Here is a 23255-nt window from a genome sequence, read left to right on the forward strand (position 1 = left end):
TTGAGTTGGACAGGGATATGAGCTTACATGATTAATTAAGCGCCTTTATTTTCTTAAAATGTAGATTGCAGTTAGAGTTTACATCATTATAACATGTCTGCCTTAGAAAAAAGGAAGGTGTACCACCAGGATTATTCTCGAGGTATCCTTGCAAACCTACAAATCAATATCAAACCTCCCCAAGTGAGAAGATAAATAGACTGTGAACAAGCACTTAGTGCCAATTCCGAGATCCACGAGCCCAGTTCAAATTTTGACAGTTCGCTCTTGACTGTCTTACCAGCACAACGTTTCCATCTAAGAGCATACTTGAGAGCTAGGTAATCAAATCTCTGAGGTCGATATCTCTGGCCAGTACCTGGAGCAACTCTTCCCTCTTTCTCAATGTTATCTAAGGAAAAGGACCACCTATGTCATCGATTGATGAGAACTTCCTTTGTCCACCTTATCCCGCCCCTCCACATAAGCTACAATATGCAAACCCTATTGGTAAAAAAACTTTGGTTGTCCCCAATTATTTTTAAAAAAATTAAACCATTGTAATTTCTTTAGTCAAGCCTATTATACTTACGGACATTAACATCAACACCAAGAGGTTTTTGGTTTATCCAAGGAGAAGATGGTTGCTGCGAAATCAAGGTACAGATATCAACATTTACTTCATCATTAATTCCACAACTAAATAGATATTTTGCTTCATATAAAGGAGCAAATATTCATTAAAGATAAAAAATTACCATATATGAAGCAAGCCTTCCAGGTTTCACCTCGGTCACACCGCCATTATCGTTTACAATAAAATATTCACTAGGTGTGGGAATGTAATACGAGTGTCTACAGTTCCCAGCAAGAATGTTTGAATGGGAGTTTGTAAAGGTGTCTGCATTGAAAAATTACAAAAAAAATACATATAAGAAAATTTTACAAGTGATAATATTTTCTTTCATGAATATGATTTTTTTTCTTTCATCATCATTTGTGTCTAGAGATAATGTTTTTTGTGTATCTTCTCTTATTGTTATGTCACAGTGAGGGAGGTTGTGTGTATGCATGTGTGACATAGTGGAATCGTGGTTAGAAAGAGAAGTTCAATGTCTTTCTCCTTGGATAAAGTAACCTTGCATCCATAGAGCAAAACAAGAGAAATAACCCTGAAATTCATAATAAAATCTGAAAAACATAATGAAAATTAACCCTTACATAGGTTCAAATAGACTCTAGACTTCTAATATGATTCTACCTTTTATTTCAAGTAACTAATTTTCTCGAAATATAAACTTTTCAAGAATAATAAATTTATTCTGAATAATAAACCTCTAATCCATGGATTTCATAATGAGCTAATCATATTATGCAGTTCAGCACAAAGTAAAACTTCCGAAGGCAGAAAAAGTAACAAGTAGCATAATTTATTTGATTTTATGGTATCCATAAACAAACAAATAAGTTATTCCACTCAAAGAGCGGACAATGAAGAAAAATGAAAATTATATTGCAGGAGTCAAAGATCACAATCATAGAAATAAAATAACTGGAACTAGCAATTCTTAGATTAAACTGTAAGATTTTTCTGGTATGTGGCTCACATAGTTGGGTTTCTAGAAATACTTGGACTTTCTAAATTTCAATCCTATTGGAAACTCTAATCGAAGTTAAATTGGGAAATAAAGTTTTATTGCTTGCAGTTTCTTTCATGGGTTAGGAACCATATTGGGATAGAAACTTTGGAAACCATATAAGAAGCAATTGGGGATGAATCCCATCAATGGTATTAGTTTATCAATTTTTAAAAAATGAATTTGAGCCTAGAGACCTTCTAATGTATATGTCACTCACTAAGTAAAACCTCATAATGTTGCTAACCATGGCAATAAAGCACAAATGAATGCCTTACAACAGAACAAATCATATCATTCATAACAATGGATTATAAGCAGGTCATGAGTCATAATAAGATCAAGCAGATTGGCACAATTCAACAGATTAGTGAAATCTGGAATAGATAACACTCTTATCTATAAATAAAAAGAATGAAATAGACAATATGCTAAAAATTTTTGCAAATTATAGTTAAAATAAATTTATTTAACTCAAACGAGAAGAAATAAAATACCTCCTATGTATATCAAATATACATGATTTCACACAAATCATTAGGTTCTATGGTGTAAAGAAAATACTTAAGACAAGATGTAAACATTGAAAATTTTAGACAGGCTAACCTCAGTTAGGAGATCTTGTTAGCAAATTCGTTGTTGATTACATATGAATTGGGATAAGATTAACCCCACCCCTAAAAGAAAAATGAAAATAAAGAGAGCTTCCATTGCCACATCAACTTCTACTAACGGCATCCCAAGATGTGCACTAATTCTTTGTCGATTTCTTAAGAAATTTATCACTATCGAATCTCATGTTCTAGAGTTGGATTTCTGACATAGACATCGATTCTTACAGAATACCATAGTTATCAATAAAATAAATAAATAAAAATTCCTGTTCTGGAGTTGGAGTTCTGACATGGACATCGATTCACCTTTATCTGATTAGGATGCTTTTGATTCTCAAAATTCTTGTTCTTCAATTGAATTGAATGAAAAAAAAATGGAGAAAACATGAACATTTTGAATTAAAAACGAAAGGGCAAAAGAACTAACCTTCGAAAGTAAAAAAGGAGCGTTGAAATGGGTGCGTAGGATAAGAAGCCGATGTTGCAAATACCCTCAATCTAAGGTGAAGCCATCTCCATTGTCGTCATTGAGTGGAGAAGACAACGAAACTAGGGTTTGGGGTTAGGGCTTATAGAAGAGAAGAGATCCAAATAGAAATTTGAGTTGTCGTTGTCGCAATAGAGAGGAAGAGGGTTAGGGTTTGAGGTAAAACGAGGAGAAAAGAGGAGAGAAATTTGAGATTTCGATCGTTTAAGGCATTAGGGTTTGAGTTAGAGCCTAAAATGAAAGAGAAGAGAGAAGAGAGAAAAGAGGAAAGAGGAGAGAAATACGAGATTTTGGCTCGGGGAGGTGTTTATAATTTTTAGAAATTTTAAGTGAGATTATATACACGTGGGTTTACAAATTCTCAATCCGATTTGCGCCGTTAGATCTATCGTGATCCAACGATCACGATAAGTTGTATGAATGTTAGTCTGAGATTTTGGCTGCTAACCCTTTCCCTATATATATATATAGGGTCCCGTTCGGCACAAAACATTTTGACAAACATTTTGGCAAACATTTTTCGTGCGTTAGATAACAACGAAATGGGCGGTCGAGATTCAAACAACGGGTGATCGGGTTTAAGTGAAGGATTTTACAACGCCATCCCTCAAAATTTTGTATATTAGTGCGTCCTCCCTGTCAATTTTAAAAAAAAAAAAAAAATAGAGAATGAGAACTCTCTCATTTCCTCTCTCGACAGAATCAAGTAGTAACCCCTCTTGCTCTCACTCTCTCATTCCTTGATTCTCTCATGAAACCCTCTTGCTCAAGCTCTCTCATTCTCGCTCTCGCAACTACCTCGACAGCACCATCTCTCTCGTTCGGCGATTCTTTGATTCTCTCACAAAATACGAGCGACTGACCTCCATCGACGAAGCACAAACGGCTGCAACTTCGACTTCTCTGCAACTCCATCGACGAAGCACGAACGCCTGGAACTTTGACCTCTCTGCAACTCCATCGACGAAAGAGAATGAGAGAATAAGAGCGAGATCGAGAGCGAGTGAGAGACCGAGCGAGAATGAGAGAGAGACCGAGAGAAAATGAGAGAGAGATAGAGAGAGAGAGAGAGAGTGAAAGAGAGTGAGAGAGAGGAGTTCTATCGATCGAGAGAGGGTTTGAGAGAGTGAGAGAAGGAGAGAGTGAGATCGAGAGAGGGTTTGAGAGAGTGAGAGAGAAGGCGTCTGTCGAGAGAGAGAGAAGGAAAGAGTTTTTTTTTTTTTTTTTGATAAATAGAAGGAGAGAGTTCTCACTCTCTGTAAAAATTACTTATGGTTTTAAAGATATAGGGATGGGGCACTAAATACATGAAAGAAGAAGGGTGGCGCTGTAAATATTATATAACTTACTATTTATACGTTAAATTGAATCTGATCCATCCGATTATACGATATCCGACGGCTTAAAAATGTTTGTCAAAATGTTTGTCAAAATGTTTGATGCCGAACATTTCCCATATATATATATATATATAGGGAAATGTTCAGCAAAAACATTTTGGCAAACATTTTTCAAAATATGGGTTAGAGGTTTTGGAATGGGCTGATTTTTGGTGAGGATGATCTCTACGGTGAGGAGTTCATCATCACCAAAAATCAGCCCATTCCAAAACTTCTAACCCATCAAAAATGGTTTACAAAAAATGGACGGTCCACGATTTTTCAACTTGTAAACATAGGGCTAGAAGTTTTGGAATGGGCTGATTTTTGGTGAGGATGATCTCCTCACCTTAGAGATCATCCTCACCAAAAATCAGCCCATTCCAAAACCTCTAACCCATGTTTTGCCAAAATGTTTGTCAAAATGTTTGTTGCTGAAAGGGACCCATATATATAAGGGTCCCTTTCAGCAACAAACATTTTGGCAAAACATTTTTCAAAACATAGGTTAGAGGTTTTGGAATGGGCTGATTTTTGGTGAGGATGATCTCTATGGTGAGGAGATCATCCTCATCAAAAATCAGCCCATTCCAAAACTTCTAGCCCCATGTTTACAAGTTGGGAAATCGTGGACCGTCCATTTTTTGTAAGCCATTTTTGATGGGTAAGAGGTTTTGGAATGGGCTGATTTTTGGTGATGATGATCTCCTCACCGAAGAGATCATCCTCACCAAAAATCAGCCCATTCCAAAACCTCTAACCCATATTTTGAAAAATGTTTTGCCAAAATGTTTGTTGCTGAACATTTCCCTATATATATATATAGGGTGGCGTTCAAGGGCCAACTTTTTAGCAAACTTTTTGGCAAAACATTTTTCAAAACATAGGTTAGAGGTTTTGGAATGGGTTGATTTTTTGTGAGGATGATCTCTACGGTGAGGAGATCATCCTCACCAAAAATCAGCCCATTCCAAAACTTCTAACCCATGTTTACAAGTTGAAAAATTGTGGACCGTCCATTTTTTATAAACTGTTTTTGATGGGGTTAGAAGTTTTGAAATGGGCTGATTTTTGGTGATGATGATCTCCTCACCGTAGAAATCATCCTCACCAAAAATCAGCCCATTCCAAAACCTCTAACCTATGTTTTGAAAAATGTTTTGCCAAAAAGTTTGCTAAAAAGTTGGCCCTTGAACGCCACCCATATATATATATATAGGGAAATGTTCAGCACCCTAAGTTTTACCACACACTTTAACAAACGTTTTTTGTCCTACATGGGTTAGAAGTTTTGGAATGAGCTGATTTTTGGTGAGGATGATCTCTATGATTAGAAGATCATCCTCCCCAAAAATCAGCCCATTCCGAAATGTTTAGCCCCATGTTTACACGTTGAAAAATCGTGGACCGTCCATTTTTTGTAAACCATTTTTGATGGGGTTAGAAGTTTTGGAATGAGCTGATTTTTGGTGAGGATGATCTCCTCACCATAGAGATCATCCTCACCAAAAATCAGCTCATTCCGAAACTTCTAACCCATGTAAGACAAAACGCGTTTGTTAAAGTGTGTGGTAAAACTAAGGGTGGCGAACGGGACCCATATATATATATATATATATTACATATATATATATGGGTCCCTATTAGCAACAAACATTTTGGCAAAACATTTTTCAAAACATGGGTTAGAGGTTTTGGAATGGGCTGATTTTTGATGAGCATGATCTCTATGGTGAGGAGATCATCCTCATCAAAAATCAGCCCATTCCAAAACTTCTAACCCCATGTTTACAAGTTGGGAAATCGTGGACCGTCCATTTTTTGTAAGCCATTTTTGATGGGTAAGAGGTTTTGGAATGGGCTGATTTTTGGTGATGATGATCTCCTCACCGAAGAGATCATCCTCACCAAAAATCAGCCCATTCCAAAACCTCTAACCCATATTTTGAAAAATGTTTTGCCAAAATGTTTGTCAAAATGTTTGTTGCTGAACATTTCCCTATATATATATATGGGTCAGGTTCAAACGACAACCATTTCAACACACATATAGACAACGTGTTTTGTCTTATATGGGCAAAAATGTTTGGAATGGGCTGATTTTTTGTGAGGATGATCTCTGTGGTGAGGAGATCATCTTTGCCAAAAATCAGCTCATTATGAAACTTCTAGACCGTCCAATTTTGTTGAAAAATTATAGACCGTCCAATTTTTGTAAATCAATTTTGATGGGGTTACAAGTTTTGGAATGGGATGATTTTTTGCCAGGATGATCCCCTCATCACAGAGATCATCCTCACAAAAAATCAGCCCATTCCAAACATTTTTGCCCATATAAGACAAACACGTTGTCTATATGTGTGTTGCAGGAACCCGACCCTATATATATAGGGTCCCTTTCAGCAACAAACATTTTGGCAAACATTTTGGCAAAACATTTTTCAAAACATGGGTTAGAGGTTTTGGAATGGGCTGATTTTTGATGAGCATGATCTCTATGGTGAGGAGATCATCCTCATCAAAAATCAGCCCATTCCAAAACTTCTAACCCCATGTTTACAAGTTGGGAAATCGTGGACCGTCCATTTTTTGTAAGCCATTTTTGATGGGTAAGAGGTTTTGGAATGGGCTGATTTTTGGTGATGATGATCTTCTCACCGTAGAGATCATCCTCACCAAAAATCAGCCCATTCCAAAACCTCTAACCCATATTTTGAAAAATGTTTTGCCAAAATGTTTGTCAAAATGTTTGTTGCTGAACATTTCCCATATATATATAGGGAAATGTTCAGCACCCTAAGTTTTACCACACTTTAACAAACGTTTTTTGTCCTACATGGGTTAGAAGTTTTGGAATGAGCTGATTTTTGGTGAGGATGATCTCTATGATTAGAAGATCATCCTCCCCAAAAATCAGCCCATTCCGAAATGTTTAGCCCCATGTTTACACGTTGAAAAATCGTAGACCGTCCATTTTTTGTAAATCAATTTTGATGGGGTTAGAAGTTTTGGAATGAGCTGATTTTTGGTGAGGATGATCTCCTCACCATAGAGATTATCCTCACCAAAAATCAGCTCATTCCGAAACTTCTAACCCATGTAAGACAAAACGCGTTTGTTAAAGTGTGTGGTAAAACTAAGGGTGGCGAACGGGACCCATATATATATATATGGGTCCCGTACTATATATATGGGTCCCGTACACCACCCTACGCTTTACCCTACGTTTTACCAAATGTGTTTTGTCCTACATGGGTTAGAAGTTTTGGAATAGGCTGATTTTTGGTGAGGATGATCTCTATGGTGAGGAGATCATCCTCACCAAAAATCAGCCCATTCCAAAACTTCTAACCCCATAAAAAATGATTTACAAAAAATGGACGATCCACGATTTTTCAACTTGTAAACATAGGGCTTGTAAACATGGGGTTAGAAATTTCGGAATGAGCTGATTTTTGGTGAGGAGGATCTTCTAATCGTAGAGATCATCCTCACCAAAAATCAACCCATTTCAAAACTTCTAACCCATGTAAGACAAAACACATTTGGTAAAGCGTAGGGTAAAGTGTAGGGTGTTGAACATTTCCCTATATATATATATATGGATTAGGTTCCGTGTACACACATATCTACTCATATATCTACAACATGTTTTGTCCTATGTGGGCTAAAAGTTTCTAATTAAGCTGATTTTTGGTGAGGATGATCTCTATGACGAGGAGATCATCCCTACAAAAAAAATCAGCTAATTTTAAAACTTCTAACCTCATATTTATGAGTTGAAGAATTGGGGACCGTCCATTTTTTGTAAATCACTTTTGACGAGGTAAAAAATTTCGGATTGAGCTGATGATCTCCTCATCATAGAGATCATCCTCACCAAAAATCAGCTAAATCCGAAACTTTTAGCCACTAGAACAAAACACGTTATAGATATATGAGTAGATATGTGTGTACATGGAACCCGACCCTATATGTATATATATATATATATATATATATATATATATATATATATGTATATCAAATATTTCAATTTTTTCTAGAGAAAGTCATGTGCCAAAACATATTCAAATGGGTGTTTTAATATGATTTTCTATTTTTAATCTATTTTTTAATGATGGTTTTAAATGACTTAAATGTCATTATATTCAACCTCTACCCAAAAAAGTAAAAAAAAAAAATCCTTTTTTTTTTTTGCATACATCTTCAAAATATTTTTTTTTTAAAAACCCTTGAAAATTACTTCTTCCTTTGTAAATCCTTTCCGACGGAATGAAGTCTCCAAAACTTGACTGAGATGTTAAAAATCCACTTTTTTAGATGAAAACGACGAATTCAAACAATTAGGACATTCAATTGTAAAAAATGTGGGATATGAGGTTCATGGACTATTAAGAAAAGAAAAGTTATTAAATAGACTATTTATAGACTGACCAAAACTTAGGAACTGTTTAGAAAGAAATCCTTCCGTGAGGGTCCTTTAAGTAATTTACTTAAAAATCAAACAAAAATTGAGATAAAAAGAATAAATTGAAAAAGAGTGTAATTGATTTGAGATTTTACATAATCTTATATCAATTAATCACATGAATCCATGTGTATTGGCGGCATCCCCAATTTAGAAAAGTACCTTCGTTAAGTTTTGTGCCATTGGCTCTCTTGGATTTTGTGAAATTTTGAATTAGTTTTTTGTTGAAAAAAAAGAAAAATCACATAACCATAAATATAAGAGTCGTGATAATCTGATAATCCCACGTGACATACAAAATTGACTTTCCTAACGTGACAAGTTTGAGAATCGTAGATTTGTACTCCTTGGGATACACGGTTCCTCGGGACACATTTTTTTTTATATGCGAAAGTGTAATTGTGTATACCGAGGAGTACAGATCAGTCGTTTTCAAATTTGTCACATCAGGAGAGTCATTGAGTATGCCAGGTGGATAGTCAGATTATCATTAAAAAAAAAGGTGTTCCTATTGTCTACATTAGCCTCCGTAGAGGGGAAAAAAAGCATCATACATTGATACATGCAAGTCAAATCGGTTGCCAACAATTTGAGACAGTCTCGTAGTGTTACGAGGGTTGAAACATAAAAAAACACTCTCCTACATTGGCCATTAGGGCACAAACACTAAACAAAACCCATTTTTGGGTTTCTCTGCAATGTTCACTTAGAATAAAATTCAAAGCATGCATATATCGTTTTGCAGGTCGAGGGCTCATCTTCGCTTATTTGCAGATTCATTTTGTAGAGCTAAATCACACAAAAAGGTACATTTTTTTTTCGAAAAAGAACACTTCGCATATTTTTTACAATTCTATTTAGTGTGTGTTTGGTAATACTTCTGAAGTCTGAATGGAGGTGGTCCACCATTAAAATTCAGATTTCAGATGTCTTAATCTTGTTTGTTTATTTTCAGATTTAAGAACAAGAAGACATTTTCAGTCGAAAAAAATCAGCCATAAAAAGTTGCTGGACGAAGTTCTGAAATCTGAAATAATATTTTATACCTAAAATACCCTCCTCAAAATAATTATTTCCATCACTTATCCCTCTTTTGTAAAAATCTTTAAACCCTTACCTCTCCTTTCTCTTCTACATCTCCTTCATGTCCAACTCGGCTTTCAAGATCTACAAAGGTATGTGCATCTACTACTCTATTATTATTCCTTGATCGATTAATAGCATGTGAATCTCATATTGAAAAAATCTCAAAATCAAAACTTCAACAAACAACCAAATCAAAAATCAAAACTTCAACAAAAACCCAAAATCAAAACTTTAACAAACAACCAAATCAAAAATCAAAACTTCAACAAAAACCCAAAATCAAAACTTTAACAAACAACCAAATCAAAAATCAAAACTTCAACAAAAATCCTAAAATCTCAAATAACCAACCGAACCCATTATGGAGAAATCGAACCATTTTCAACGTCTTTCCTTATTTCTCTCTTCATCTTCTCTTTATCTTTCATTCTATCTTTTTTGTTTTTCTTCTTGCATAAAGTTGGGTCATTAGACGAATAGAGAGAGAGAGAGAAAGAAAGAGAGATGGATAGGTTTTGTTAGGTGTATGAGTTGTTTCCTTAGTCCTTAGGTGGACTCTTTAGGGTGTATGAGTTGTTTCTTTGGTCATTGGATGGATTCTTTAGAGTGTATGATTTGTTTAATTGGTTATTGTGTTTTACTTGGTTCTTGTATTTTCTTGGTTTTGATAAATTTGAGAGAGAGAGAGAGAGAGAATAATATAAATGAGAGAGACGAAAAATAGAAAATTGGAAAAAAAATTATATTATTTTATATATAAATGATTTGTTTTTGTATTTTGAATGAGAATTCAATTTGAAAATTACCATCATTATGCATGTTTTTTGGTTAACAATTTATTATAATTACAAAAGGGTAATATTGTCAAAATGATCATTATGTTTTAAAATTCTGTTTGTAACCAGAAGCTCTTATAAATTATAAACAAACAACTTTTCCAGAACAAGATTCCAGATTTCAGATTTCAGACTTCAGACTTCAGACTTCAGATTTCAAACTTTAGACTTCAGACTTCAGAAGTGTTACCAAACATACCCTTAGTTTCAGTAAAATATTCAATTTTTACTGATTATGACTTGAAAGTTTCAAAATTTTAATTCAATTATTAATTTTTTCAGGGGCGGAAGAAGTTGTTAAGAGATAATTTAAAAAAAAAAAAAAAGCATTTTGCGTAATTTTTTATTTCAACAGAATTCTATTTAATCTCAGTATAAAGGTTTAATTTTTAATGTTCAATACTTGAAATTTTCACGTTTTTTAAGTCAATTATTAATTTTTTTCAGGGGAAGAAGAATGCTTTTGAGAGAACCGAATCCTCACGAACCTTTTCGAATTCCAAAGGTTTTTTTATTTTTTATTTTTTATATTTTTATATTTATATTTATATTTTTTTTTTATTTTTTTTTATTTTTTGTAATTTTTTAATTCAATTATCAGTGTTCTTAAGTGTTCAAGTACTTTACAAGGTTTATGATGCCTCCTTACGGTTGCACAGGTATCAGACATTTTAGCATTGGAGCAGAATCGGTTGCAGCAATGTCAATGCAGGTACAAATCGTTAACGCCCTTCATTTAGGGGAAAGAGACAGCTTCCAATCTGCTTTTGAATCTCAGTCGGTGGAATGATTCTTTAGGAGTTGATGACTTTACTTATATACTCGATTATTGTGCAAGATCACCGGATCCGCTGGTAAGTATAATAACTTCTTGAAATTATTGATCAACATCGAGTTTTAACGTGATCCTACATTGTCAATCTAGGTTGTCTTAAGTCAACTACAAGAAAGTTAGGTTCAAGAGCAAGTATATGGAGCAGTGTTTTTAAATGCTAAGAGGTAAGATGATGCTTTTCAGTAGCCAAGGCCTCAAGATAAGCTTTATAGGCATGCATTTTTAAAAAAGATAAATATAAATATATAAGTAAATAACACAAATTCAAATAAAAGGAGGCTAAGTTTCTTTTATACTATATTATGACGGTCATCTTGAATCAGATTATTTTCGCATAATATAAAAAAATAAATAATAAAAACATATAAGAGAGAAAAAAAAAAAAACACAATACCAAATTATATTTTCACCGAAACTAAATTAAAATTGTACCATACCCATTGTTTCACTCTTCCAAAGTTTTAATTACTTAAACAAAAAACACAATGCTTAAGTGTAGCAATGACTCTAACTAAGAAACTATAGCAACACTTTAAGATTAGATAAAGATGTAGAGTAGGTTTTGCATAAAAAAAATAGGAGAGAAAAAATAATTTAAAGAAAAAGTAAAAGAATGATGATCCAATGATTGATGGAGTTGCAAATTGACTAATCCTTGTAGAGATTAGGACCAATAGTGTAGACCTTTATGTTAATTAAATGTTGTACAACAACAACAAAGCCTTATCCCAAGTCATTGGGTTAAGGATCAATAGGCGCCAAAAGGCATACATGTCCTCTAAAGCATAAGTTTTCTTCAACATCTCTTTGAGTAAGGCATAAGATTTTGGGGAAAATGACCCTTACCTTAAGTCTTAAGGCGTTTATGTGAGATGAACCTCAAGGCGTAATTCTCTGATGCTTTATAATACATTAATACAGACTGCAACTTTTGTTACACGCATAAGCTAGGGCCAGTACAAATTGATGTATAGGAAAAACTTCAAAGCGACTTCCGTTTCCTTACTTCTGTTATCCATAAAAATGTAGAGCTTGATAAGCATGGTGCCCATAGAATTAGAGCTGGATGGTTGAAGTGGGGTGTGCTTCTGGTGTGATATGTGCTGATGCATTCGGATCAAATTAAAAGGAAAATGTTATATGACAACTGTAACACTGGTTATGTTTTATGGAATTGAATGTGGGCAATCAAGAAATAACATGTTCGTTGTGAAATAACATGAACTTGATAAGCATAATCTCCATTGTTTGTGTTTTTTTGTCCTTGGAACATGTTTTGATTTGTGAAATAGATCGGCTGTCGATAAAAATGCTGTTGATTGTGAACAAATTGGCTAGTCCTTTCGGGGAATCTCAAGGCCTAACTGACCCATTCTCTCTCTCTTTTTTTAATTAACCAACTCGGATGATGCTAAAAAGTGAATCTGTTACATTCATTTGGATAGTTATTAAATATTCATTTGGATTGGATGCTTAGGGTCATTTTAGAAGTTGTAACTTTTGGCTAGGAGAATCTCCTCATTGGTAGTTAGTACCCATGGGTCCTTACATCCACTATGTGTGGGAAGATGGTTTGCCTGTTCAGCTTATTTTATGTTCCCTAGTGTTTATTAGATAAGAGGATGCTCTTTGAATGTTGCATTTTTGCAGATGACTCTTTCTTGTGCAGTTTGTCATGGAGACTTGGAGAATTATGGAAGAAAAAGAGATAGGTTTGAACAAGAGATGTTGTATGTTTATCATTCAATCTCTCACGAAGGGAGGCTATCTTAATGAGGTAGCCCATTCTGACCTTTTGTCTTTATCTGTTGTTGGAAACTTCATATGGCTTTCTTTCTTTCTCGGCTTCTGTTTACTGGTCATGGTATTTAAGATATTAACCATGAAAAGCAACCCAATCATGACTATAGCAAGACCTTAGTCTGAACATGTGTTACTGGATTCATTCCTACTATGTCGAACAATGAAAATGTTTTGTGGAATACAACGAACCCATACCAAACTAGAATTTTTTGTGGGTTGAGTTTGACAAATCCATCCACATTTTGGTGAGTTTTTGTGATATCCCCCTACGGTCTCAAATTGATGACATACCCCCTTTGACCTTGATCTTCTCTAATAGACTATGAATGACTAATGTGTGCCTTCGTCTTCAACTTGTTAACCAAAGAAAACCCTAGGTTTTTTCTTCCCAAAACCAGCCATCTTTGAAGATTTTGTGTACAGATGGGATGGTTTATATGTAGACTGAGTTTGAGGCTTTTGTTGCTTTGCTTGCCTTCTTTTGCTTTTGGTTTTTCTTGTGTGGTGGCTGCCTTGACCACCTTTGCTTGTTTTATTTACCTTGTTTTTCCCTTATTGATAAAATCTTTGCTTTACCTTCATAAAAAAAGCCATCTTGGATAAAAAAAATTGTCCTCTTCAACCTTAAGATTCTATCTACTTAAATCTTCACCTCCAGAACAATATATATTTTTTTTTTTGATAACTGAAATTTTATTAATAAAAGAACAGGGTGTCCTCAAGAACAATCTAGGATTTTTTAAGTAGAGGATACTGGGATTTTGGGCATAAAAAGTGAGTTTTTTTTATAAGGGACTAAGGCAATGTTGAAAACGAGCGATTGAAGCTGAGGTTCAATATATTAAAAATTATTTATTATAGAAGTTGAAGAGCTTGGAGATGATTGGTTTTTTGGGGAAAGAAATCTATGGATTTTTTTTACATGGGTTGAAGAAAAAGGCATTTAGGTTCTTTCTTATTAGTCTATGAGAGAAGACATTGGTCAGGGTGGGCATCCCATCAATTTGAAAATATAGGAGGTAAGATTGGGGGAGAGTGGAGGCTGGTAGTAAATACCACTTTGGTTTTGTAGTGAGGAACTCCATTGCCCAGAAATTTAACGGACTTTATATGAACTATCATTAGGTCCACACCCTAGACCAGGTTCAAATCTCAAGGCTATCCCTTGACAACCTTGAAATGGAGTGGCACATTTATTTTATGCTCCATCCTACTTGGTATTATTTTTAGTTCTCGGTTTTGTCATATACGCATCACTCTTCTTTTGACGTAGCACGCACTTCTTTTGTTATCTGGTAGATCTAGTTGACCATATCTAAGGCACTTGTAGCTTCAGAGAGCTCAAAATGTGATGTTTACGTGCCTCCCTCTATGTGAAATCCACCAAATATTGTAATCCATGACATATGAAGCACCTCTTTTTTTTTTTTTTGGGGGGGGGGGGGGTTTGTATTCTGTGGACATTTAATCACATTTAATTTAATCACATTTAATCAGTGATCAATTGATTGTTTTTAATTCTATATGTAAACAAGTTGATGTCGTTGCTTTTGCTTTGGTTACCTTTTTTTCGTTTTAATAATTGTAAGAACGTACTTATATAAAATAATGTAAGAATATGATCATTTCCTCTGGTGGTCTCTGTTGAGTGACTTGATGGGACAAATTGGATCCTTTGCTATTTTCAGATGAATAAACCTCTATCTGGATAGAGCACAAATGATATTTAAACATGTTATTATTGTTGTTGTTTGGTTGGGCACTGTCATGTTCACCAATATTGGTCCAGCAGTTGTAAATTCTGCACTATTTTGGTTGAACTGTAGTTGGAACTAAATTATTCATGTCTTTACCAACAAATTATCTTTTTTTTTTTCTTCTTCCAGGCATTCAATTGGCTGACTTTTCTTGGGGAAAACCATCGTACTGATTCTGTGCTGCCCATGTATAATGTTTTCTTGAATGGTTGTGCTCAAATGCGAAGCATGGCTCATGCCAACAATTGTTTGGGCTTAATGGAGAGCCGACTGATGGGGAAATCTGAAGTAACATACTGGGAGCTTGTCAAGGTTTGTGGTGCTCAGAGGCCTAGCTTCTTGTTATTGCACCACTGAAGGCACTTCATTCATTTCAGTTATCTTTCTTTTGGTTCCCTTACAAGTTTTCTTAGCATTAGTCTTTTTTCCTTTGTTGGTCTTGTTTTGTTGTTTCATTTATAGTAAAACTAGATTAATATTGTGGAAAGCAATTTCAGTTTTGGATGAGTCTTATGTTTGAGTTTTGATTAATTCTGCAATATACATGCATATTCTAATGCCAGTTTTATTTTACTTCATTTGTAGCTTGCAGTTTGGCAGCAAAACCTGTCTGCAGTCCATGAAATCTGGAAAGAATTGACCAAATTCTATAACCCAAGCATTATTTCACTTCGAAAATTTATTTGGTCGTTTACAAGATTAGGAGATCTGGTATCTGCTTGTGAAGCTTTACAACATATGGTGGCTTTGGCTTTCCAGAGAAGTGCCTCTATTAAAAGATCTTCTGGAGGAAAAATTTGTTCTTCAAGATTGGATATTCCCATTCCTTCAAATAGTGAATTTGGAATTAAGAGATGTTGCATGAAGGGCAATGGAAACCGTCCGCCTCATTCTCTATTTGAAGATGGTTCGACAAGAACAGAAGGAATTCTAAGAGACAGCCACGTCGATACATCTAATAAGACACACCAAGTGCCCTATGACATGTACAATTGTCTTGACAGTTCGCTGGTTGAGGCAGATAAAGGTTGTAGAAGTTTGTCTTCTGTGGCTAATCAGGGCAGTGCTTTGGGTTTAGAACTTCAGAGTGGCGGCTTTAACAGGCTAAGAAAAGATATTGAAACCATACCAATTATGAAAGTCTTAAGATGGTCTTTCAGTGATGTGATACATGCATGTGCACAGTCTAGAAACTGTGAGCTGGCTGAGCAGCTGTTGCTACAGGTAGTTTTCATACACTCACTTAAAAAAGTCCTCTTATGTTTTCTAGGATCTTGTTACATTTTAAACTGATATACCCCATAAACAATGTATCTTGAGGATGATTCTCCCTCCTCTTTTGTCTTCTCTCTTCTTCTCCTTTCTAAGAACACCCCCAACGTTATCGTCTTTTTCTCTTCTACACCTTTCCAAAAACTCCCCTACATTCTTTCTATATTCTTTTTCCTCTTTTCATTTTTTTTCTAATAATACCCTTCCAAATTTATTGTTTTTCCTCTTCCACCCCCTAAACCCCAATATATCTCAACTTATCAATTTCTATATCTGGCAAACTCTAGTATATGTGTATATCTCAACTTATCAAAAAAAAAAAAAATTGTCTGGCAATAATCTAAATATTTACACTGAACATGGTGAAAGTTCAATGAGACAAACATTTTACTGTGTACAGTAGAGGAGATGTTTTTCCTTTGTTTTCCTTCTAAAATTTATCAAGTTCTCTGCTTATACCTCGTGAAAATTACGGTATTGGGTTTGAAAATGATACAGACTCACAGTATTTTCAAGTCTCTTTACACTTCCTGTCCCTTATGTATAGTTGAGGCTATGTTCATCCTATTGACTTGTATGCTTTACTAGTTATTTTTATATGCACTTTCATTATTTTTTATTTAGTTTTCCATCATATGGTTCACTAAGTTTAGGTTCCTGTTAATGTAGATGTGCAATCTTGGGTTGGAACCATCTAGCCACACATATGATGGCTTCATCAGAGCTGTTGTTTCTGAGAGAGGTGTTACTGATGGCATGAAAGTGGTGAGTTGTCTTGATGGATTGCAGTTTTCGCATAAAATATCAATATCTAAATTCTTTTGCATTCTCTTCAGTTTGCAAATACGACTTTTTTCTCGAGTAAATGGCTTTTTTTTTTTCTTTCTTTCTTTTTTCTGCTTTTAAGAAGGCATATTCTTTTCGACCAAACTTATTTTCATGTTTTGGCAGCTAAAAGCAATGGGAGACATGAATTTGAAGCCTTATAATGCCACTCTTGCAACCCTTTCCATAGGTTGCAGCAAAATTTTAGAACTGGACTTAGCCGAGGCTCTGCTGGAACAAATGGTTGAACATCAATATGTTCACCCCTTTAATGCATTACTTGCTGCGTGTGATGTTATGGTAAGTATTTGCTTCTAAAACTTGAGATTCCTTATCATTATCTCCTTTAACTGTGTTATATTAGCTTCAGCAGTCTTTGTTTTTAGTTTTTTTAATAATCAGAATGAAAACGAATCTGCCAAGAACAATTCAAAATGAATTTTGATGCTTTTAGTTCAAGAAGTAGGCCTTGTTCGTTCGATGGTACAATAGAAGTGGTTCAAAGGCAAGCCTAATAGTCATAAGTATGTAGAGATCTACCAAATAAGAACCAACATGGAATTGGTTTTACTGATTATGCTTCAACTTCATTCAAAAATTAATTACAACAAATTATTTTAGTAACGAATGACATCTGACTTTAGGTTCCCATTCTACTACTTGTTTTTCTATAATAATGGAATTCTTGAACTATTGTTATGTTGCAGGATCAACCTGAACGTGCAGTTCGGGTATTTGCTAAAATAAAGCAGTTGAAGGTCAAGTCAGATATTAGGACATATGAGCTGCTCTTCTCCTTGTTTGGCAATGTCAATGCCCCTTACGAGGAGGGGAATATGTTGTCACAGGTAGATACTGCAAAAAGGATAAATGCAATAGAAGTGGATATGATGCAAAATGGAGTTCAGCACAGCCATCTGTCCATGCTGAATTTGGTAATCCTCTTTTTCATATTATCATCTTCTATCCAAGGGTGGAGCTAGCATTTTGCCCATGTGGGGGCAACCAAGAGTAGAAAATTTTGTGGGGGCAATGGTGGCAGATTTTTTTATCAGCCGTGAGCTCACTAATCAATAGACTTTGAAAATTCTTGTGGGGGCAAGTGCCCCCACTGTAAATCCGCCCCTGCTTCTATCCCAGTTTTGTACTGGCGTGTAGAGAAATAATGTTAAGTTAACGTCTAAAATATTTGTTTTTGTTTGTTTATATTTCTTTTTTTTTTCCTTTTGTAATAGCTGATAGCATATATTTTAGTCCAAAAGATTGATAGTGGATCCCTAAACCCCTCAAATGAGAGAAAATAGTAGGTGTATGTGCTCATTGGTCACTGGACACTTTTGTTCATTCAATTTGTGAATTAATCCATCCTATGTTTCAGATGCTGAGGCATAGGGCATAAGGCATAAGCCTCGCATAATGAAATTTGTAAATTCATAATATAATATATTTAAATAAATAACATTAATAAATAGAAAAATTATGGTAGCTCGTGGCCTCCATGTTTCAAATTTCTTAAGATGTTGGTACAATTCTGGCTTTGATAACACTGGAAAATAACATTTATCTTATATTTGGTTTCTTTCAGCTGAAAGCTCTTGGAGCTGAGGGCATGACTAGAGAGGTAATCCAGTATTTTGGTGTAGCAGAAAACCATTTCTTTCGCACAAACAGTGATCCAGGAACAGCTATCTACAATACCGTAATGCATTCACTTGTTGAGGCTAAGGAAGTAAGTGTTTCCGATAATGAAGCTAAACATTTTTCTCATTTTCTTTGTCCATATATATATATATATATTTGGCACTTTTTTATTATTTATGAAGTGCCACTTGACTATCCTTCCCTTTGTCATCTAATGCAGAGTCACATGGCCATAGAAGTTTTCAAAAAAATGAAATTGTTTGATTTGCCACCGGATGCCGCAACATACAATATCATGATTGATTGCTGCAGTATTATAAGATGTTTCAGATCTGCTTGTGCACTTGTTTCTATGATGCTGCGTGATGGTTTTTGTCCGCAGACATGTACTTATACTGCTCTCATAAAGGTATTCTTCTCAAGATTCTTTGGTCTAGAACCATTTTGAAGCTTATGTATCTAATAGGAGTTGTTTTCCACTTTCTTTTAGTGTAATTTGTTAAACATTCTATATGATGTGACATGAGATAATTGATCTGTTCTTAATATTGTTGGAATAAATCACATAGTTTTGGAGCCGTTTCTTTTCCACCCACCGAATTTAATGTTTTGCGCATATTATGGTGATTTTACCCTTGAGATTGGATTTTGTTATTTTGTGTGTGCTTTTTTTCCTTTAATTTTCTTTATTCTAATCTTTCGGTTGCTTTTGGTGCTCCTCTCGACCTCTGTTTTGATTTCCTTTTTTCTTTGTGTCCCCCCGTTTCCTGATTAATGGAATTGTGTTGCTTATCGAGACAAAATGTTTTTTTCCCCCAGATTGTGTTGGCAAATGAAGAATTTGATGAAGCATTGCATCTTTTGGAACAAGTGAGCATGGAAGGGATTCAGTTAGATTTGCTGTTATTTAACACCATTCTTCTAGAGGCTTCTCTGAAGGTACTCGTATCTCTGTATATTATTTTGGAAAGGAAAATACTCGAGTAACATCGAAATGGACATCAATTCACACATTCCTGACGTGGATGTATGTACGGAGTCATAGATGTTTTCATCGAGATACGAGTGAAGCATCTTTGACTCCACATTAGCAATGTGTGAATCGATGTCAAATTCAATGTTATTCCAGCACAACTCTTTTGGAAATAAACATAACCATTCAGTCGAACATAAGGGCATACTACAATAGCCCATTTTACACTTCTGAGACTCATGTCATTCTATGCATATGTCTGCTAATAATTTAGACTGACCAGCCTTTAAGTTCTGTTTGATGGTTTACCCTCTATGCTAACTTGATTCTGTCAGGGCCGAATTGACATACTCGAGCTTATTTTAGAGCGAATGCACCAAGAGAAAATCCAGCCCGATCCATCAACCTGTTCTTATGTGTTCTCCGTATACGTTGACAGCAGTTTTCTCAGCACGGGCATGGAGGCATTGCAGGTTCTTAGCATGCGAATGATATCCGAGGACGACAACATTCTTCAAGAAAAGAGGCAAGAGTTTGAGGATGATTTTATCCTCGCAGAAGACTCCAAAGCTGACTTACGGATAATAAAGATCTTTAGGGATTCTGAGGAGAATTTTGCTGCTGCCCTGTTGAACCTTAGATGGTGTGCAATTGCTGGGTTCCCAATTTCATGGTCACCCAATGAAAGTCTTTGGGCCAGAAGGCTTTCCTCTGACTATGATCAAAGAAAAAGAGCTCGATGAGAAGCAAAGCTCACCTAAATTTTCCAACAAATGGGTTCCCCTAAATTTTTTATGTTCATTGGGCCAACCTATGAGCTAGTTTGTATTCTTTTTGATGGAATGGCCTAGACCTTTTTTCAAGCTTGCTTCATATTAATCAAAGTTTCAGATGTTTACACCCGCAAATTTCAAGATTTGGGTGAACATCGAAATGTATGTGTTGTAATAAAGCAAACAAGTAATTAACCCTCTTTTTGTTTTGTTTGTGATCATTGAGCAATTCTAAGTCTTTGCATTTAACTTGGCAGGTTTAATTGGAAATTAGAGTCATGAACTAAAATACTCTCCCATATCTAATGTATTTAAATTTAAACACAAATTAATTTTGAAGTGTATGTGTTGTCATTTAGTAATTAAGTTAAGGCTATTTTGATCTTTTAGATAGCCAATATTGAGTGAAGCTAGTTGACTGGATTGTTGAGATTGGTGGTGGGGTCGTGTGGACTGTCATATTGGCAAATAACACATCAACCCTATAGGGTCCATGATGTGGTTCAGACTTAAGAGGACGGGGGACCTCACATGGCACACCCTGACGTGCAATATGAGGTCCAATCTTGAGGTCACTCCAACACGATTCAAAAAAAAAAAAAAAGCTATGAAAGTGGCATGCATATCAAACCAAGGAAGAGACAAGCATGAGCTAAGCAACAGCTATTGCATGGCCACAACACCTATTGGGTCCAAAGAAGGAAACATACAAACAAGCCTAATAAACTTCGACCTATAGTCGGTCACCTTGTCTACAAATTTTAAAACAAAGCTTAAAATTTCCTTAACCTTAGAACTATACTCGATCATTGGCCAAGCTAAGTTATCTATAATAATGTTTTTATGTACTATAAGCATCGAAAGCCTCTACGCACCTCGCATAAGGCTTACATGCATGCATCTTTTAAATAAATAATTAGATATAAATATGAAAGGGTCGGGATCAGGTGACAGGTACTCATGGAAAATTTTAAAAATCCCGACAAGGAATTTACTTATTCTTGGGATGTGTTTTATCCTGACGGTTGTCTCGACAAATTATTAACTTCGTCGAAGGGAAGTTCTTCACGTAACTGACATGCATGGACTACTGAAAACCAACACCCCAACCTTTTACATGACAAGCTAGAAAAGCCTTGTTTCTGGCTCATAACTGTTACAGTGTCTGTATTGCACTTATATTGCCACCCGCATAGGAGCTATTGTTGTTAGGGATACGAAAACAAGTACATTAAGGTGTAGAAGCCACTTAACTATTCTACAAAAAGAGAAACCCAAGATTGAGTTCTGCTTGGCGCAATTGATCAAACTTATTTGGCATCAGTGTTGCAATCCCAATTCTTATGCAATTGACTCCATATAAGCACTTCAATTGAATTGGGGTTCATCAGAAAATAAGGTTTGCTCACAGTGCTCACAAGGTTTGGGATATAGATCAATCACATGAGCCCACGTGTATTGAGGGCATCCCCAAATTATAAAGCTACCCTCGTTTAGGCTTTACGTGTCACACAGTGGAGATCCTTGTGACACTGAGCAAAATATTTCTTGGGTTCATGGACACCATTAAGAGGCTGTCCATTTCATGTGTATTGGCAACAACCAATAGTGTTGCTCCATTCCTCATCATCTTTTTTCATAAAATAATTAACGCAACAAACATCACAAATTACAATATTGTTATTCAATATAAATACATGATATTCGTTAAAAAACTATTTATGAAAATGGGTAGATACCCATTTCTGTATATATAAAAAAATCATCCCCAGTTATGTAATTTTTACATAGTTCATAACCATTTCTGTAAAAAAAAAACCATCCCTGGTTATGTAATTTCTCTGGATCTTCCACCGGCATAATTCAACCATCCAAAAATTATGAAACATGATCAACTTGACTTCTGATAATTTATGTCTGTTTATTCTGAAGTAGAAGAAACACATAAAATTAGTATTAAACATGCAATAATTAGGCTAAATTGATTGGAACCATCACCAATGATTGTGTCGATAGATGAACTTTATTATTAGTACATCTTGGATGAAGGCAAGAAAAATTCAATAAATCCATTAAAAAGGTTAGCAAAGACTAGATTATTGTTTGTGAAAGCTAACATAGATACCCTTGAAAGAAAAATAAATCCACAAGATAGATAAGCTGAAGGAACAACTGTGAGATGAAATAGCGAGGAGCTCTAATTTTAGGCTTTGATTGCAAGTCCCGCCTTGATCTCATGAATGGTGGCGACATCAGTCTTGAAAGACATAGCTAAGATGGTGCATCAATGCCTGTGGTAAAGACAGTGTTGGGAACCGCACTGTTCCAACATTTGCACTACCAAACGCGGAGACTGCAATGGCAAAGTTCTTAGCATCTGCATTGTACTGGAAGTGAATGAGCCCCTTAGGGAACACAAATATGTCACATGCTTGGAGTGTTTGCGAGTAGAGCTTTTTATCTGCGTTGACGAAGCCCACTTCAAGAGAACCACCAAGTAAGGAAAAGTAGCTCAGCGGAGTGGGGATTAGTGTGAGGAGGGTTAATGGTGCCCATTGGATATCGTAGCACAGCATAAGAAACACTCTGGCCATCGAGAGCCGGGAATTCAGCCAAGCTAGTTTTCAAGACTTTAAATGTTGTGGGTGGGTCTGCCCCCAACAAGGACCCATAAGGCAGTGTTGGTGAAGAAGTTGGCGTCAACTGCAGTGACATTTGAGGGGAGAGTAAAGTCAGTGGTGATGTCAGGGTCCCCTGCAGTTGCAAATTTGAGAATGGCAAAGACAGCTAGTAGTGCTAAGAAGGTTTCATGCTTGAAAGACATGGTAGATGACTCGAAAATGGTATGATAGAATAGGTTGTTGTTTATATAAAGGAAGGCAAGGGA

General features: G+C 35.4%; 1 protein-coding gene, 1 long non-coding RNA gene and 1 pseudogene across 2 annotated transcripts; 1 reads left to right on the forward strand and 2 right to left on the reverse strand.

Annotated features, from left to right (window-relative positions):
* Positions 1-28: 28 nt before the first annotated feature.
* On the reverse strand, positions 29-3011 carry LOC147396277 (uncharacterized). Its single transcript, XR_015180642.1, has 4 exons — positions 2658-3011; positions 738-880; positions 572-626; positions 29-467 (listed from the first exon to the last, which is right to left on the reverse strand). It is a non-coding gene; the product is annotated as an uncharacterized LOC147396277 (long non-coding RNA).
* Positions 3012-9122: 6111 nt separating this feature from the next.
* Positions 9123-20589, forward strand: LOC147396278 (pentatricopeptide repeat-containing protein At1g76280-like). The gene is given in 15 exon segments (XM_086450860.1): positions 9123-9180; positions 9311-9373; positions 10937-10994; positions 11149-11236; positions 11238-11343; positions 12994-13101; positions 15014-15196; positions 15470-16108; positions 16826-16921; positions 17108-17281; positions 17689-17916; positions 18567-18710; positions 18843-19031; positions 19442-19561; positions 19931-20589. Coding segments are annotated over 15 exon segments (2655 nt in total). The 5' UTR covers positions 9123-9129; the 3' UTR covers positions 20339-20589.
* A 1982-nt stretch (positions 20590-22571) lies between these two features.
* On the reverse strand, positions 22572-23195 carry LOC147396279 (germin-like protein 9-3; annotated as a pseudogene).
* Between the last annotated feature and the right edge of the window lie 60 nt (positions 23196-23255).

This window comes from Akebia trifoliata, chromosome 8, assembly GCF_017979445.1.
Source record: "Akebia trifoliata isolate Shusen 1 chromosome 8, ASM1797944v1, whole genome shotgun sequence".
In the NCBI taxonomy this organism is placed as follows: domain Eukaryota; kingdom Viridiplantae; phylum Streptophyta; class Magnoliopsida; order Ranunculales; family Lardizabalaceae; genus Akebia; species Akebia trifoliata.